Source organism: Prunus persica, chromosome G3, assembly GCF_000346465.2.
Source record: "Prunus persica cultivar Lovell chromosome G3, Prunus_persica_NCBIv2, whole genome shotgun sequence".
NCBI classification, from domain to species: Eukaryota; Viridiplantae; Streptophyta; class Magnoliopsida; order Rosales; family Rosaceae; genus Prunus; species Prunus persica.
In genome coordinates, this window is record NC_034011.1 from 21,075,384 (window position 1) to 21,091,086 (window position 15,703).

Here is a 15,703-nt window from a genome sequence, read left to right on the forward strand (position 1 = left end):
CCGATGATAAATAGAAAAATAAAAGAGATATTAATACCTAATTTGTGAGAAACTCTTTCAGAATTTTTCCCCTCTTGATCATTAATTTTTGGTTGGTTTTATTTAAACTCCAAATGATTCTTTTACTTCAATGAAAAAAACGTTGAGTATCTTCCTTTTATAATCTTTAAACAAAAAAATACTTAAAAAACAGAAATTAAAAGAAGAAATTAATGCTGCCATGGCCGCTGCCATAGTGGAGGCAGCTACGCCTCCATGGAAGCGGCAATGGCTGACATTAAGTTTGAACAAAATTAGGAAGAAGAATAAAATCTGTTGAAAGATCATTGTGAATTTAACAACTCTTAATCTATTCATAAGTTCTATAGGGAAAAGGAAAATTTGTGTAAAATAGTTGAGTGGAAGTGATAGAACAACATCATTGCAAATGTATAAGCAAACCAGAGAGGTACTCATTAATTCAACACAAAAGAAAGAAAGAAGAAAGTGTTCATCCAAAAATAAATACCAAAAAAATAAGGAAATTGAAAGTACATTATCTTTTTTATGATCATCTGTCCTTCATAAGTTTAAAACTTTCACACAAAATTGTTTTTGGTTTCTGAGACAAAGCATATGGCCCCTTGGTTTTCAACATTTAGGCTGCTAAGCTCAATGTTTTCCAAAAACGAATGCAGCTCTTGAAAATTCTCATACAAAATCTGAGTGCAAACGACAGCTTGTTTGGAATTGGTAAGAAATTGAGATAAACTTTTATTGGAATTTTAAAGAATATATAGGCCCATATGTGGGCTACATCTGATACAGTAAGTCGGTTTCTGGAAACCCAAGAGGGAAAAATTACACTAAAAAGCACATGTATTATAGGCCTTGTGGCAATTTGTTACCTGGAAAGAAAAATTAAGTCACATTTTCACCTCAATTAAAGTTTTGTTGCAATGTGCCATTTATGGCTAACTTGGTCTATTTTTCTGTCCAAAAAAATTGAAGGTGCTATACACGTGACCCTTCAAAAAAAGTGTGACGATAGTTTGACAGACGTCAAAATATCCTTAGAAAAGGGTCACCAACTTTTTGGACGGAACAATAGATGGAGTTAGGTCGTAAATGGTACATTGCAACAAAATTTTAATTGAGGTGACAATACGATTCAATTTTTACTTTCAGTGGCAGTTTACAACAAGGCCTATACTTCAAGAGTACAATTAACATTTGACCTCACAATTGTTTCTAAAGCTGAGGATTGAAGATATCTTGGGTTTGGGTTCAAGAACAGAAATCTCATTAATAACATCAGCTTTGGCTGTTTCAAACTGCTCATCCTCTGCAGAAAAAATTATAGTTTGATGTTGAAGTAAGAGTTCAAAGGATAAAGATGGAGTGACAGAAGATTTGAAGCGAAAAATGGTTCCTACCTTTCTCAATGGTGAAGTCATCAAAGAAACGGAGAAGCTTGGTCCTATTTGTGATAAGCACATTAACAATCTCAGGAGGCTTATTTTGGTTTGCAACAAATAGCTGTCAAAAGAACAAAAAACAAAAGAAGTTAATAACACTTTTAATAGATAATGCCTCAACTTGTTGTAATGCTGAAAAGGGTTAGAACTTGATATTGATCTGCACAAACCTTGAACACATGAAAGGTCTCTAACTTGATTGTCTTCTTTGGATCCTGCAAACATGTGATGCACAAACAAAAAAGCCATAGTTGAGTCAAATAAGTGACTTAACAAAAAGCTAATGGCAGGCATGAACATGATGTGAGAGAGAGTTTATACCCTAAGAAGGTTCATCAGGATTCTCATGTTATCCAGAGAGCAGACATATTGAACCATCACAGCAGAGTTGGAGCGATCAAGCAACACATCTCCTAACAGCTGAAACAATTATGACATGTATGTCAATTATTATGAACACAGAACATGGTTCTCATGATGAACATAAACATGGTTCATGCAAGAGTCTCAGCACCAAAAAAAAAAAAAAAAAAAAAAAAAAAAATCTGTAAATTGTAATACCTTGATGGCCTGGCGTTTGGTGATATAATTTGAAGACTCAAGCAACTGAGAATTGTACTCTTGGAAAAACTGGAGCCAGTAAACAGAGGGAAAAAAGTATTCAGATATTGACAATGATATCATTCTCTATTGGAACTTATGAAATGTAGAAAAACTAAAAACAAAGTAACTAGATTGAAAATTTCAATCATCAAATTCTCAGATTCCCCGACTGCCCAAATTTCTAAAAACATCTTCTTACACAATATCATCAGTCTGTAGTATTATGATACAAGATAAAAGCCACCAAAACAACTAGAAGATTTCATGTGGATTATGAAAACTTACCCACTCATAATTTTTAGAAAGAAATTGAGCAACAGTTGATTTGTGCCTTGTCATGAGCTCCTGTTCAAGTATGGCAATGAGTCAGTTGATTTGTGGATTGTGAAGCATAATAGTGACTGTTTCTTAAATTTTGATAAGCTGTTCAAACTTTACCAACCTTGAAAGTAGCTGCAGCATCTGATGCTATGTCGAAATTTGGAGTTTGTATATAATCAAAAAACTTCTTCATGTGGTCTGATTCCAAGACATACCTGTGAAATCATCCCGTTGAAAATTAAACATTGTTTGATAACCAAACTCACTTTGCACCATTAATTTATCAGGAGATGTACAAATTAGATAAAGGGTTACCTTGCAACATTCTGGTGACGAATGCATTCCCTTGAAATTGCACCATATGACAGAGCAACATCACCGCTGTCTTCATAGCTAAACCAAACCAAACCGAACTATTCATTAACATTTTGTTGAATTCAGTACTGCACATTTTCTAACTTCAATATTGATAATTTCTTACCCCTTTATCAGAATGTCCATAAGATCTATATTCTTTTCCAAGTACTCTAAAGCAAGCAATTGGGACTGAACTCGTTGCCTTAGCAAATTTGCAATGACATGAGTGGTGTTTTTACGAGCCTGCAGCATTTGCATACACAGTAACATAAATGTCAAATCTCTAAACCATGCAATTGGGTTACACAAACTGATTTAGGAAAACAGCTACATATAGTAGCTAAGCTAATATGCATATGCTTACCCCCAAGTTGAGCTTTGGAAGGCAAACAATGAGAAGCCTGAATGTGTCCCCTCTGAAAAACTCCTGAGTAAGTTGTGCACAAGAGTCTTTATTTGGCTCTGATTCCTCATCACCATATAAAACTGTTCTTATCTCCAAGATTGCTTTGCTCAGTTCATCCATCTATATAACAAATTTCAAAATAAATGCCATCAAAATCCTAGTCCATATAAACATACAAACTAAACAATTTCATTAATCTCAAAATCTCACTCACTCTAAATTTCTACACACAAGCTAACCTCCACAACCCCAAATTGAAAAATTTCATGACATGAAATATCCTTTTTTTTTTCCTTTAAAAAAAAAAAAAGACATGTAATATCAAATAGATTACATAACATGACAACGGGTCTAGCCCAGTGAAAAAGAGCCTTGACTTGCAGTGGTCTCAGTTTCGAATCCCATGACCCCATGTTCGTGTGTGTGAGATTCCCATCCTCTTGTAGTTTAGAGGATCGCTTGTGAAAACAATAGTACAATAGGAAATTAGCAATGTGAAAACTGATCAAAACAAAAACCAGACCTTTTCTTTGCGCTTTTGCTCGCGCGCATCCATGTTCCGATCAAGAAACATGAGAAGCTCATGCGTGTGCTTTACAAGCTCCAATGGGCTTCGCGCCTTTGGCTTGAAAAGACCCTTCATTGTCAACTTTTTCGCCATCAGACCACACACTTCATCAACCTCCTCGTACGTTTCCTACTTTGTATTTGGGAATCACAACTTGAGAATGTTCAGCGTTTTAAGAGGAAGACATTGAGATTGGAAACTTGGAATCTAACAATCCATGACAGTTTTTCGGGACGACAAAAAGTTGTTAGAATCTACAAATATAGCATCTGTTGCAAAAGGGTATTTCCACCTTTATAGCACTTGTACTCCACCTGCGAATCAAGTTGTGACACGTGGAATGTAAAAAGAGCGTGGGGCCCAATCCGCTTTGATGGATATTGGGCTAGCAATGAGGATGAGGGGCTCAGATGCTTTGGAAGGCTAGATGTAAATTGGATTTACAACTACTGCAAGCAGAAAATAGTAATACAAAGCTGAGACAGAGTTCAATTACACAAAGGATAAGAACAATGGCGAGGAGGATGCCAAAAATAGAAAAAAAAAAATAAAAATTCTTGTAACGGAGATAACGAACTGAGAGTTTCTCTCCAAAAATAAGGGAGCATTTGTATTTGTTTTCTTTTTGTTGTTGTATTGGTTATTGGTATTTTTAGCTTAAAATTATAAGTTACGTAACAAGAAAGTAGGATTATTAATTTATGTGTTGTTTTAAGATTAGTGTTAAACCTTTTGAATTTAGAGTTTATATTGAAAAAACAATTAAGCCATGGTCTAAAACAACGAAACTTTTTATAATTAGTGTCATTTTTTTTAATTGAACTCGATGTTGCCCTTTCTCAATATCACTTATAAAATAGAAAAAACTTATTCTTATTTAGATACGTAAATTGTCTCGAACATTTCATTTGTTTTTATAAACATTTGATTGCTAATTACAAATTGAGATTTGTAAAAAAAAAAAAAAAGATTTAACTCCAAGTTTACAAGTTATAGGCTAAACTATAAGGATATAAAGCTTTCTCACACACACATTATCAAGTTGTAATTGGGAGTTGGAATCTGAATGCTACGTGGGTCCTTTTAAATTTTTTTGAAATAAATAGTATAGCCGCGCGGCTATACTATTTTAATATTATATTTAAACAATACAACCGCGCGGGTATACTATTTATGAAAAAAATAATAAATAAAAGGGACCCGCCTATCGCCTACAAGCTTTGCCTTTTTCCACCCCGTTGGCAATTTGGCCCCAATTTTATTAATTTTTATTTTCGGTGAGAGTTGGCTCCAATTAGAAGTGTCTCAGTGCCTCACCCTTCAAGAAGGCGTCCGAGAAAAACGCAATTAGCCAAACCTCCACCACATACAAAGTCACAAACGCCACTGTCACGCTCAAACTCTCCCCGTAGCTCACAACCCTTTGAAGTATACATCTTCATACTCACTTTCAAAGAAGATCCAGATGTTAATTCTTCAGAGAATGGCCACTTCTTCTTCTTTCATTTCAACCCCTCTCCTAAAGGCTTCTTCTTCTTTTCCCACCCATTTCCTTTCCCCTCTTAAACACTGCGTTTCAGCACCCAGCACAGAGTTCAGGGCTCTTGCTCTTTACAGGAACAGAAATGGAGTCTCCACGTCTTCGGCGGCTGTGGCTACGGAGACTCAGGTTTCGACCCAAGACGACAAATTGAAAGAGACCCAGAAGGAGAAATCTGATAAGCTGGAGAAAGTCGTGCTTCCAACCAACGAGTCCTCTGAGAGCCTTCTCAGAATTCGCCACACGGTTTTGTACTTTGCTTTTGAATTTTTTCTTCTTCTTTTCTTTTGATGGGCCATTCTATTTCATATATTTTTTAATTGGGTTTTTGGTGGTTTATGCTGTTCTTTTGGTTGCTCTATTGGTTTTAGTTGTTTGGTTATTATGCTAATGTGAGTGTCATATTGAACTAGAGGTACATTCAGGTTGAAATTTCTGAACTTTTAGGTGCTCGGGAAGTAATGCTTTTTAAAGTTGTATGCTTTTGTACACCCACTTCCAAATTCCAATTCTGTGTTATTAATTGTCACCTAGAATAGTTCTATCCATTTTGTTATAGAAAAATGAGGAAGTGAGAAAGAGGGACCAAAAAAACCATAACTTTTGGGTAATTTGATTGTTTAGGACTGAAAAATATGGGTCTACAAAGTAGATAAGCTGGGGAAATTTTTTTTTTTTTTTTCTGGAGTTGGGAATTTGAGAAGATACTTGGGTTTTATGTCTTATGTATAGTGTTAACTATATTTCTTTCCATGAATGTCCTGAGAATTTGGTATCAAGGGTGCCTTTTCCGTTGTTATGAGGATGAAATGCTTATATCTGCATCACTGCAGTGTGCACACGTGATGGCCATGGCTGTTCAAAAGCTCTTCCCAGATGCAAAAGTGACAATTGGTCCGTGGATAGAAAATGGGTTTTACTATGATTTTGATATGGAGCCTTTGACAGACAAAGAGTTGAAGAGAATCAAGAAGGAGATGGTAAGCGGAATTTATGTATCAGTTATTATATTTTTACCAAACTTTTGGAACCATGAAAGCATTGCAAACTATTCATTAGCCTTTTTACGTCGTTTGTAGGATCGCATCATTGGTAAAAATTTACCACTTATAAGAGAAGAAATTTCAAGAGATGAAGCTCAGAGAAGAATAACTGCTCTCAATGAACCATACAAATTGGAAATTTTGGATAGCATTAAGGAAGATCCCATTACCATATATCATATTGGTAAGGGTTTCACCATTTTAAGCCTCAATGTAGAATCAAAGGTGATGATTTCATATGCGGAACTGTTCATAAATGATTTACTAAATAAAGAAAACAAATTAATCAGCTATTTCTTTTGACCTACACAGTGGTATGTACAGTGGTATGTTTTGAGAGTCAGAAGATAGAAATTTATAGGAAGACAAATTGGTGAAAGAGAAAAAGAGAGGACAGGGGTGTGCTCAGGGAAAAAGATGTTGTTGGTGCAAGTGTTCTCATTAAAATTAGTTACTGATATGAGGATCTTATCCAAGGAATTTGTTGCTCGGGCTAATTAAACTATGCATATGTTTATACATTCGCATGCACTCGGATTTGATTTTGTTTTGAACTAGCATCTAGTTAAATTAGAATGTCTTTTATGTCATAATCCCTTATGTTATACTAAATCCTTCATAGGTAATGAATGGTGGGACCTATGTGCGGGACCTCATGTTGAATATACTGGAAAAATTAACAGAAAAGCTGTTGAACTTGAGTCTATTGCTGGTGCTTACTGGAGAGGGGATGAAAAGAAACCCATGCTGCAGAGGATCTATGGAACTGCATGGGAGAGTGAAGATCAATTGAAGGCATACCTTCATTTCAAAGAGGAAGCTAAACGTCGAGATCACAGGCGCCTTGGTCAAGTACTTGACCTGTTTTCTATACAGGTACTCAAATTGAATTGCACTGAATCTCTTTATGCTGTTTATATAGGTTTAACAGCAGTGTGATTAATTGTAATCATCTGGTATGAGGATTCTTGCATTGAACATTTTAGTTGGTGAATTTTTACAGAATGATGCTGGTGGGGGTTTAGTGTTCTGGCATCCAAAGGGTGCTATTGTGAGGCATGTAATAGAAGATTTGTGGAAAAAGATCCACATAGAACGTGGTTATGATCTGCTGTATACTCCACATGTTGCAAAGGCAGATCTTTGGCGGATAAGTGGTCATCTGGATTTCTACAAAGAGAATATGTATGATCAGATGAATATTGAGGATGAACTTTATCAACTTCGACCGATGAACTGCCCCTATCACATCTTGATTTACAAGAGGAGGCCTCACTCTTATCATGATTTTCCTATTCGAGTTGCTGAGTTGGGAACAGTATATAGATATGAGTTATCTGGAAGCTTACATGGCCTTTTTCGTGTAAGAGGCTTTACTCAGGTATGCTGTTAGTTTCTCCCCTCCCTCTCTTGGCCTGTGCTATGAAGTGTATTTTGTTTAACCTCAGGACCATTTTGCAGGATGATGCACACATCTTTTGTCTAGAAGATCAGATTAAAGATGAAATCAGGGGTGTCCTAGATCTTACCGAAGAACTTTTACTGCAATTTGGCTTCAGCAAATATGAAGTCAATCTCTCTACGAGGCCAGAGAAATCTGTTGGAGATGATGATATATGGGTGAAAGCAACATCTGCCCTCAGAGATGCTTTGGATGATAAGGGTTGGAGCTATCAAATTGATGATGGTGGTGGTGCCTTTTATGGTCCCAAGATTGATCTTAAGATTGAAGATGCTCTTGGAAGGAAGTGGCAGTGCTCAACTATACAGGCAAGTCCTCAACTTGTGACAGGCCGAATTTTAACGTGTGCGTTTTTTTTTTTTTTAAATTGGCAGTCTCTCCATCTCTGTGTCTCACTTTGTAAAATGTTCATTGGAGATTCTAAGCATTTTTTTTTGAATTGATCATACTTCATGGATATGTTTAATTGACTAAAACCACTTTATTATTTTCTTTTTAAATTGTCTGATCTTTAAAAAAAAAAAAAAAAAAAAAAAACTGTGCAGGTTGATTTTAACCTACCACAGCGTTTTGACATAACATATGTTGACTCAAACTCGGAAAAGAAGCGGCCTATAATGATTCATAGAGCTGTTCTTGGGTCCTTGGAGCGTTTCTTTGGAGTCCTTATAGAGCATTATGCTGGGGATTTTCCATTATGGCTTTCGCCAGTACAAGCTCATGTTTTACCAGTTACTGACACTCAGGTACGCAAAGTAGGTTGCACATTTAATGTTTCAAAAAACTCAACCCTCAACACCTACATACTCTTTGGTTTCCCCATGAAATTTGAATGGCTGAACTTACATAGGATCAGTATACTTAATTCATTTATCTCACGAGTGATTGGCCATACCATGAATTACAAACTTGTAATTCATTCAAAATATATTGTTTACGAGGGTATACACTCCAACACTGCGAAGTGATGGATCGATTTAAAATGACGTGCAAAGGGGCCATTCAAATTTATTTACACAAGCAAACCAACGTTAAAGTCAATGTTCCTTGTGTTCCTAACTTCTATCATCTAGGAACTGAGACAGTCATTTTATTTTATTTTTTGTTGCTATGAGATGATTATCTTTGCATTGAAGCAAAAGTTTAAATTTCTGTACAGCTTGATTACTGCAAAGAGGTAACCAACAAACTGAAAGCAAATGGTATTCGCGGTGAACTTTGCCACGGTGAACGCCTACCAAAACTGATTAGAAATTCAGAGATGCTGAAAATCCCATTGATGGCTGTTGTCGGTGCCAAAGAAGTTGAAACTGGCTCTGTTACAGTAAGATCCAGGTTTGGTGGGGATCTTGGCACTATGGCAATTGATGATTTTGTCAGTACAATCAAGTCGGCCATTGAAAGCAGAGCGTCAATTTGAAGTGCTTGCAGTTGCTGAAGGGTGGTCATCCTATTGATTTTGAAAGGTGTCTAGTCACATGAAAAGGCAAAAACGAAGCAGAGTTGATAACTAAGAGCAATTTTGTTGCATTTGTCCTGTACCATAGTAGCATTGTACCCATTTATCGTTTAGTCAGTGCCGAGATGGATTCATCATATTGAAAGATTCATTTGCAGTAAGAGCTTGAAGTTGGCAACGATGCAGAAAGGTAATCAAAGCTTGAATCTTGTCAAAGAGCTCATGCTTCCCAAATTCATTACAGGTTGCACTTATATTTGTATATATTCACAGACCAAGGGGCAATAATGTCAGCCAGACGTCGATTAAAAGTTTACCTGGTTTGCGTTTGGAACTGGATGGCCTGATGAAACATTGTTTTTTTTTTTTCTTCTCTCTCTTTTCATACTTTTATACCTATCGACGTTGATGTTTTCTTGCTATACTTTGAAAAAAATTAACAGTCGATAATGACTTTTTAGTGGAAGGGTGATAAAAGATTGATTGTGCATACAAGGGGTTTGTGTGGCTCAATTTCAAACCTTTCATTTATTTGATCGAGTGGTCCTAACATTATTTATTAATGTCCAAGCCACAGAGCTTTCCAAGATAACCATTCAAAATATCCAATTTGCGTGGTGATATGAGACTTTCTAATGTGCATTAAATGTAATAGAGCAATGAATTAATAAGCTTTACCCTTTAAGCTCTTCCACACACGTAAGTTCTCAGAAAAAGCTAGACATGCATATTTGTACATGTGAGAGGTTAGAGGTGCAAAAGCCTGGTTAGCAGGTAAATTAAGAAACTATAGCACCTAAAGTTGGAGGATACTTTGAGGAGTTAAAGAAATCATCACCAAAAAAATGAGGACCTCATAGATTTAGTCCACATAAAATTAGGTTCAAGATTTTGTGGTTTTCAGCTTCCTTAACCACACTATATAACGAAACCCTTCATTGAAAAAGTACTCGAGGTTATTAGAATTTAGAAGCTCAAACTTGTTATACAAAAGAAGCCTCACATGGGTTCAAAATTTATTCTTGGAACTACATTCTTTTTGTTCTTGATATCATTTTCCATAAAAGCCAGAGCTGCAGATTTTGATATCAACAAGTATGGAGCCAAGGCTGACGGCAAGACAGATGATAGCCGGGTAAAACTTTTGTGCACATTATACAAATGTGATATTTCTCTTCCTAGATATTTAGTACGTTGTAAATGTTGTCAAACTATGAATGCGGGCGTATATCTTAACATCTTAGTAACCTTTTGAGTATGCTATTGATTTTAGGCTATTAATAGTGCTTGGAAAGAAGCATGCGCATCCACAACTCCGAGCACGGTTGTGATAGCAAAAGGAAACTACTTGGCTGGTCCAGTGAAGTTTCAAGGGCCCTGCAAAGCACCGGTTAGCATTCGGGTTGAAGGAACCCTGCAGGCTCCGGCAGAGCCAGAAAAGCTCAAGTCACAAGATGGTTGGGTTGTTTTCCGAAATATTGATGGGTTAACAGTCTCAGGAGGTGGCACTTTTGATGGCCAAGGATCAATAGCTTGGTCCAAAAATGATTGTGCCAAAACTGGAAAATGCAACTCACTCCCTATAGTAAGTTTTTGAAATTTGAAGTCCACGTTTTTTGGATCAATTTCTTGTGAGCTAGAAACAGAGGCTAACAAATAGAATTTGCTCAATTGGGTTCCTTGAACGCAGAACATAAGATTCACAGGGCTTACCAATTCACACATTCAAAACATAACATCTTTGAACAGCAAGCTGTTCCACATAAACGTCTTGAACTGCAAAAACGTGACACTTCAACATGTGATCATCACCGCCCCTGGTGAAAGCCTAAACACAGATGGAATCCACATTGGCCGGTCATCGAACATCAACATCACCGGCGCAGAGATCAAAACCGGCGATGATTGCGTCTCTCTTGGCGATGGAAGCCAGCAAATAAACATTGAAAAGGTGAAGTGCGGGCCGGGCCACGGTATCAGCATTGGGAGCCTAGGCAGGTACCATGATGAACAACCTGTCACAGGAGTCACAGTGAGAAACTGCACCATATCAAACACTTCAAATGGCGTGAGGGTCAAGACATGGCCAGCTTCTCCAAACGGTGTGGCCTCAGATTTGCACTTTGAGGACATAATTATGGAAAATGTGAAGACCTCCCCTGTTCTTATAGACCAAGAATACTGTCCAAATGGCCAATGCCAAGCAAAAATCCCGTCGAAAGTTAAGATCAGCAATGTGAGCTTCAAGAACATTAGGGGCACTTCTGCTGATCCTGTTGTTGTGAAGCTTGCTTGTAGCAAAGGCATTCCTTGCCAGAATGTGCAAATTAGTGACATCCATTTGACATACAATGGGAAAAATGGTGCTGCCACATCTGTATGTACTAACGTCAAGCCCACTATGACTGGCCAAATTTTTCCACCTGCTTGTGCAAAGACTGCAGCTTAATTTGCTGCAGCTTTAAGGTGATTTAATTGCATCTTAAAGAGATGATTAAAAGAAATTAGTAGGAATTTAGATGAAACTAATCTGCAGGGCGCCCCTTCCATGCTCAATTGGAATGGTGGGTGGTGGACTACACGCAACAGTATAGATGTTATCTTCTGTATACATGTATTATGGATTTAGATTAATGTACTATTGTTATTCATGGGAAAGAAATAGTAGAGAGATGTAAAACTTACTCACTGTTAATCATTCTCAACATCACCATTTACTTGATCCACCAATCAAGGCTCCTTCTGTTCCATTATTCGAAATCTCAAACTTGACATAACCACAATCAACCCTCAATAGCATTCTCTCTCTCGCAATGGGTTCACCCAAAAACCAATTGGAGGAGTAGCAGAGGCCGTTGAGCCCAACACGTGCCTTGCTATATAAGACATATGACCTCTTGGCTTTAATTTGAGCAGCAGATCCTACACGTGCACGTGTAGTCATTGTGCTTTCACACGTGGGCTAACCCGCTCTGATACCATGAAGGAAGTTGAGGTTCCACCTCAAAACCAATTGGCAATGGAGAGTAGCCCAACTGCTCATAAGCCCTTGGTAGGTCAACTTTCCAATATGAGACTTTTTACCTTCCCATTCTTACAGTAGGAATATAAGATGAAACATCTCCCAATTGAGTCTCAACTATTGGTAAAGCATGCCTTAGATAAGGCCCTCACTCGCTCCTTATAAACCCAGGCTAGGTTCCTTAACTTTTCAATGTGAATATAAAACGAATATCCAATAGTTATTTCTCTTGTCACGACTGCTTCGTTACAAATTATGGTCAAGAATTTATTAGTTTGATTAGTTTGTTCGGAAACAATTTTTGGTTTATGAAAAATCAATTTTGTGTGAGTATTTTTTTGTTAATCTTCGCACCAAATTGGATTAGAACAGGTTTAGTACTTTTGGTTTATAAGTCATCCATGTCATAAATCTTTTCTTTCTAATCTGACATAGTCTTGGAAGAAAAAATCTTTTGCCCAAATTGGAAACTGAGCGAAGAGCCATTGTAGGTAATTCATGTTCTAAAGCTGAGCAGCTTAATTAATTACTAATTATAGGATGGTTGACCTACATTCAACTTCTTAATTGGCCAAATAAATATTAACGGTGTTGAGCTTTCCGATGGGAGTATAAATTGGGCTGAAAGCAATGGAGTTTCATCATACTCCAAACAAAAAGGAAATAACAAAGTCTCAAGATGGGTTTGAAACTGAAAAATGTCTTGCCAATGTTTGTGTTCTTGTTGTTAGCATCCACAGCTAAAGCTCAATCTGCTGCCTTAGATGTGACAAGTGCAAAATATGGTGGAAAGCCAGGCTCTGATATTACCCAGGTAACAAAAACATTTGTATTCATATTCGGTTCTGATTAGAATTTGTTTCTACAATTGTTTGCCAAACTAAATCATTAACAGTTTTAAATTTGCGTAATGTTAATTAGGCTTTAGAGAAGGCTTGGACAGACGCATGTGCATCAACAACACCAAGTAAAATTGTTGTTCCAAAGGGAATATTCAAGTTTGTAGGAACAACTTTTAAAGGTCCTTGCAAGGCTGCTATTGAGTTTCAGCTCCAAGGAACATTGCAGGCTCCAGTAGATGGCAGCCAGCTCCCGAAGGACGACACTTGGATTGGTTTTGACCACGTCGACGGGCTCACCTTGTCAGGTGGTGGAACTTTTGATGGCCAAGGAGCACAGTCTTGGAAAAACAATGATTGCAACAAAAATAGACAATGCAAATCTAAACACATTGTAAGATGATTTAATCCTACCATGTTGTTTTATATACTTGAAAATCTACCTGTGTCACATAGAAGCGTTTGCGAAATCTTGCTCATTGATCAATTCTTGACTTGATGCTACGTGATCCAGATTCACAGCCTGACAATATAAACATATTTGTGTTTGATTGGTTTTCTTAATATATGCAGAATTTGAGGTTCCACGTACTCACCAATTCCAAAATTTTGGATGTAACTTCAAAAGATAGCAAAAATTTCCACGTCAATCTTCAGAAGTGCGAGAAGGTTGAAATCAATGGATTTACCGTCTCAGCACCTAAGGAAAGCATGAACACAGATGGAATTCACATCGGTCGTTCAACTGGGATCAACATCACTGCCACAACCATCGGAACTGGGGATGATTGTATTTCGATCGGTGACGGTACCAAGGACCTCACCGTGACCAACGTTACTTGCGGGCCTGGCCACGGCATAGCCATCGGGAGCCTTGGAAGGTACCCAGAGGAAGAACCCGTGTCCGGCATCAATATTAAGAAATGCACCTTGACTGATACAACGAATGGTGTGAGGATCAAAACATGGCCTGCTTCCCCAATAGATAGCACTGCCTCGGATATTCACTTTGAGGATATTACCATGGTTAATGTTGGTAACCCTATCCTCATTGACCAAGAGTACTGCCCATGGAACGAATGCAAAAAAGGGGTATCTATCTATAACAATTTATTAACACCATATATATGTTCCTTGTTAATCAAGTCATCATTTACTTAATCTTTAAAAAGATTTAAATTAATCAATTAATGAATGGTTTTGTGTAGGTTCCTTCCAAAGTTAAGATCAGCAATGTTAGCTTCAAGAACATCAAGGGCACATGTACCGACCCAGTTGCTGTGAAGCTTGCATGCAGCCCAGGCCTGCCATGTGAGAATGTGGAATTGAGTGACATTGATCTCAAGTATACTGGAGACAAAGGTCCTATTACCTCTGTGTGTTCTAATGTCAAGCCTACAATTACTCGCGTGGCACAGCCTCTTGCTTGTGCTACCGGCGCTGCTGCTGCTTGATCTAACAAGCACAAACCATGCTGCTGATGTTTCTTCAGAGATACATTGGTTGTGTGCTCTTCGATTTTGTGCTAATTGTACTAGGTGTTTTCATCTAAGAGGTGGAAAATATCTCAGTGCATTTTTTTGTTACATCTTAAATGAGATGAATAAATTAGTAGGTATTACATGAAAATAGACATGGGAAAGAGAAAGAAAGTTTTATTTGATTAAAAAAGAATGTTATTGGAATATGAATCTTCTTTGGATATTTGTTTAACCAAATTTACTCAATTAGCCTCTTTATTTAATTGTTTCTGTATGAATGACCACCTTGACCAGTGGTGTGCTAGGAAGGGGAAGAGGGAGGGGTGATTTAGTCCTATGATTTTTGTTTTTTATGCAAGAATAGAAGTAAAAAACTTCAAACAAAAAAAAAGAAGAAGGATTATTAATTCTTGTAATGTGTTGAGTTTAAATGCACTTTAAAAAAGGGTAAATTGCCGACTACCCCCTTGAACTATCATGCTTGTCGAAATCTCCACCATGAATTAAATTTTCAGCCAATTTAGCCCTTGTATTAAATTTATTCGCCAACTTCACCCTTGCGGTTAGCTTTTGACAATTTCCATCCAAATCTTTGTTAAAAAAGTACCATGTTAGGCGTATACTTCACTGTTGAATTAAAAAGAGTGCTGCTAAACGAACCCTAAAATTAACTAAGTACACCTTACTATTAAGGTATTTATTGAATTACTAATTTATCATAATATAAAATGACTAAAAAGGATATATTGAATTGTGAAACAAATAATTATAAATACACTATATTCAACCTTCCCTGTCTAAATGCTAGAATATGAATCTTAAAATCAAGGTAAGATGATATGATATTTACCGAGCTTTTACAAATCGCTCTCATCAATCCTCTCCTCTCCTCTCTAGCCACATTAAGGAATGGTTTTTTTTCTTTTGCTTCTCGTTTTTACAACTAATATTCAATCTTGCAGGAAGGATGCCTACTTATCAAGGATGTCTGTTTCTATTATAAACTACGTGAAGGCTATATTAAGTCAATGGCTATAAACTCATGGTATCAACCCAAGGCATTGAGAATTGGGCCCGAGTGCCGCCCTTGGCTGTACTCCTTCGTTTATAATGGATCTGGCAGATGCAATATTTTACTAGTCTTA

At 37.1% G+C, this 15,703-nt stretch overlaps 4 protein-coding genes across 5 annotated transcripts; 3 read left to right on the plus strand and 1 right to left on the minus strand.

Annotated features, from left to right (window-relative positions):
• On the minus strand, window positions 741–3,979 carry LOC18782023 (putative MO25-like protein At5g47540). Its single transcript, XM_007217501.2, has 11 exons — window positions 3,668–3,979; window positions 3,103–3,264; window positions 2,863–2,981; window positions 2,697–2,774; window positions 2,503–2,596; window positions 2,346–2,405; window positions 2,019–2,087; window positions 1,779–1,877; window positions 1,628–1,672; window positions 1,416–1,518; window positions 741–1,324 (listed from the first exon to the last, which is right to left on the minus strand). The coding sequence occupies exons 1-11, from the start codon at window positions 3,803–3,805 to the stop codon at window positions 1,206–1,208; spliced, it is 1,086 nt and encodes a 361-aa protein (XP_007217563.2). The 5' UTR covers window positions 3,806–3,979; the 3' UTR covers window positions 741–1,205.
• LOC18784196 (threonine--tRNA ligase, chloroplastic/mitochondrial 2) lies at window positions 4,970–9,706 on the plus strand. 2 transcript variants are annotated; one of them, XM_007217578.2, is made up of 8 exons: window positions 4,970–5,498; window positions 6,086–6,232; window positions 6,332–6,479; window positions 6,918–7,171; window positions 7,299–7,676; window positions 7,757–8,065; window positions 8,303–8,503; window positions 8,917–9,706. In XM_007217578.2, the coding sequence occupies exons 1-8, from the start codon at window positions 5,178–5,180 to the stop codon at window positions 9,175–9,177; spliced, it is 2,019 nt and encodes a 672-aa protein (XP_007217640.1). In that variant the 5' UTR covers window positions 4,970–5,177; the 3' UTR covers window positions 9,178–9,706. The 2 variants fall into 2 exon arrangements, with proteins under 2 accessions (XP_007217640.1, XP_020415363.1); XM_020559774.1 differs by lacking the exon at window positions 8,303–8,503.
• LOC109947949 (exopolygalacturonase clone GBGA483-like) lies at window positions 10,117–11,863 on the plus strand. Its single transcript, XM_020559775.1, has 3 exons — window positions 10,117–10,351; window positions 10,490–10,801; window positions 10,907–11,863. Exons 1-3 carry the CDS (start codon window positions 10,220–10,222, stop codon window positions 11,663–11,665), a joined length of 1,203 nt encoding a protein of 400 aa, XP_020415364.1. The 5' UTR covers window positions 10,117–10,219; the 3' UTR covers window positions 11,666–11,863.
• LOC109948203 (exopolygalacturonase-like) lies at window positions 12,899–14,723 on the plus strand. Its single transcript, XM_020560477.1, has 4 exons — window positions 12,899–13,052; window positions 13,160–13,471; window positions 13,651–14,169; window positions 14,286–14,723. The coding sequence occupies exons 1-4, from the start codon at window positions 12,918–12,920 to the stop codon at window positions 14,529–14,531; spliced, it is 1,212 nt and encodes a 403-aa protein (XP_020416066.1). The 5' UTR covers window positions 12,899–12,917; the 3' UTR covers window positions 14,532–14,723.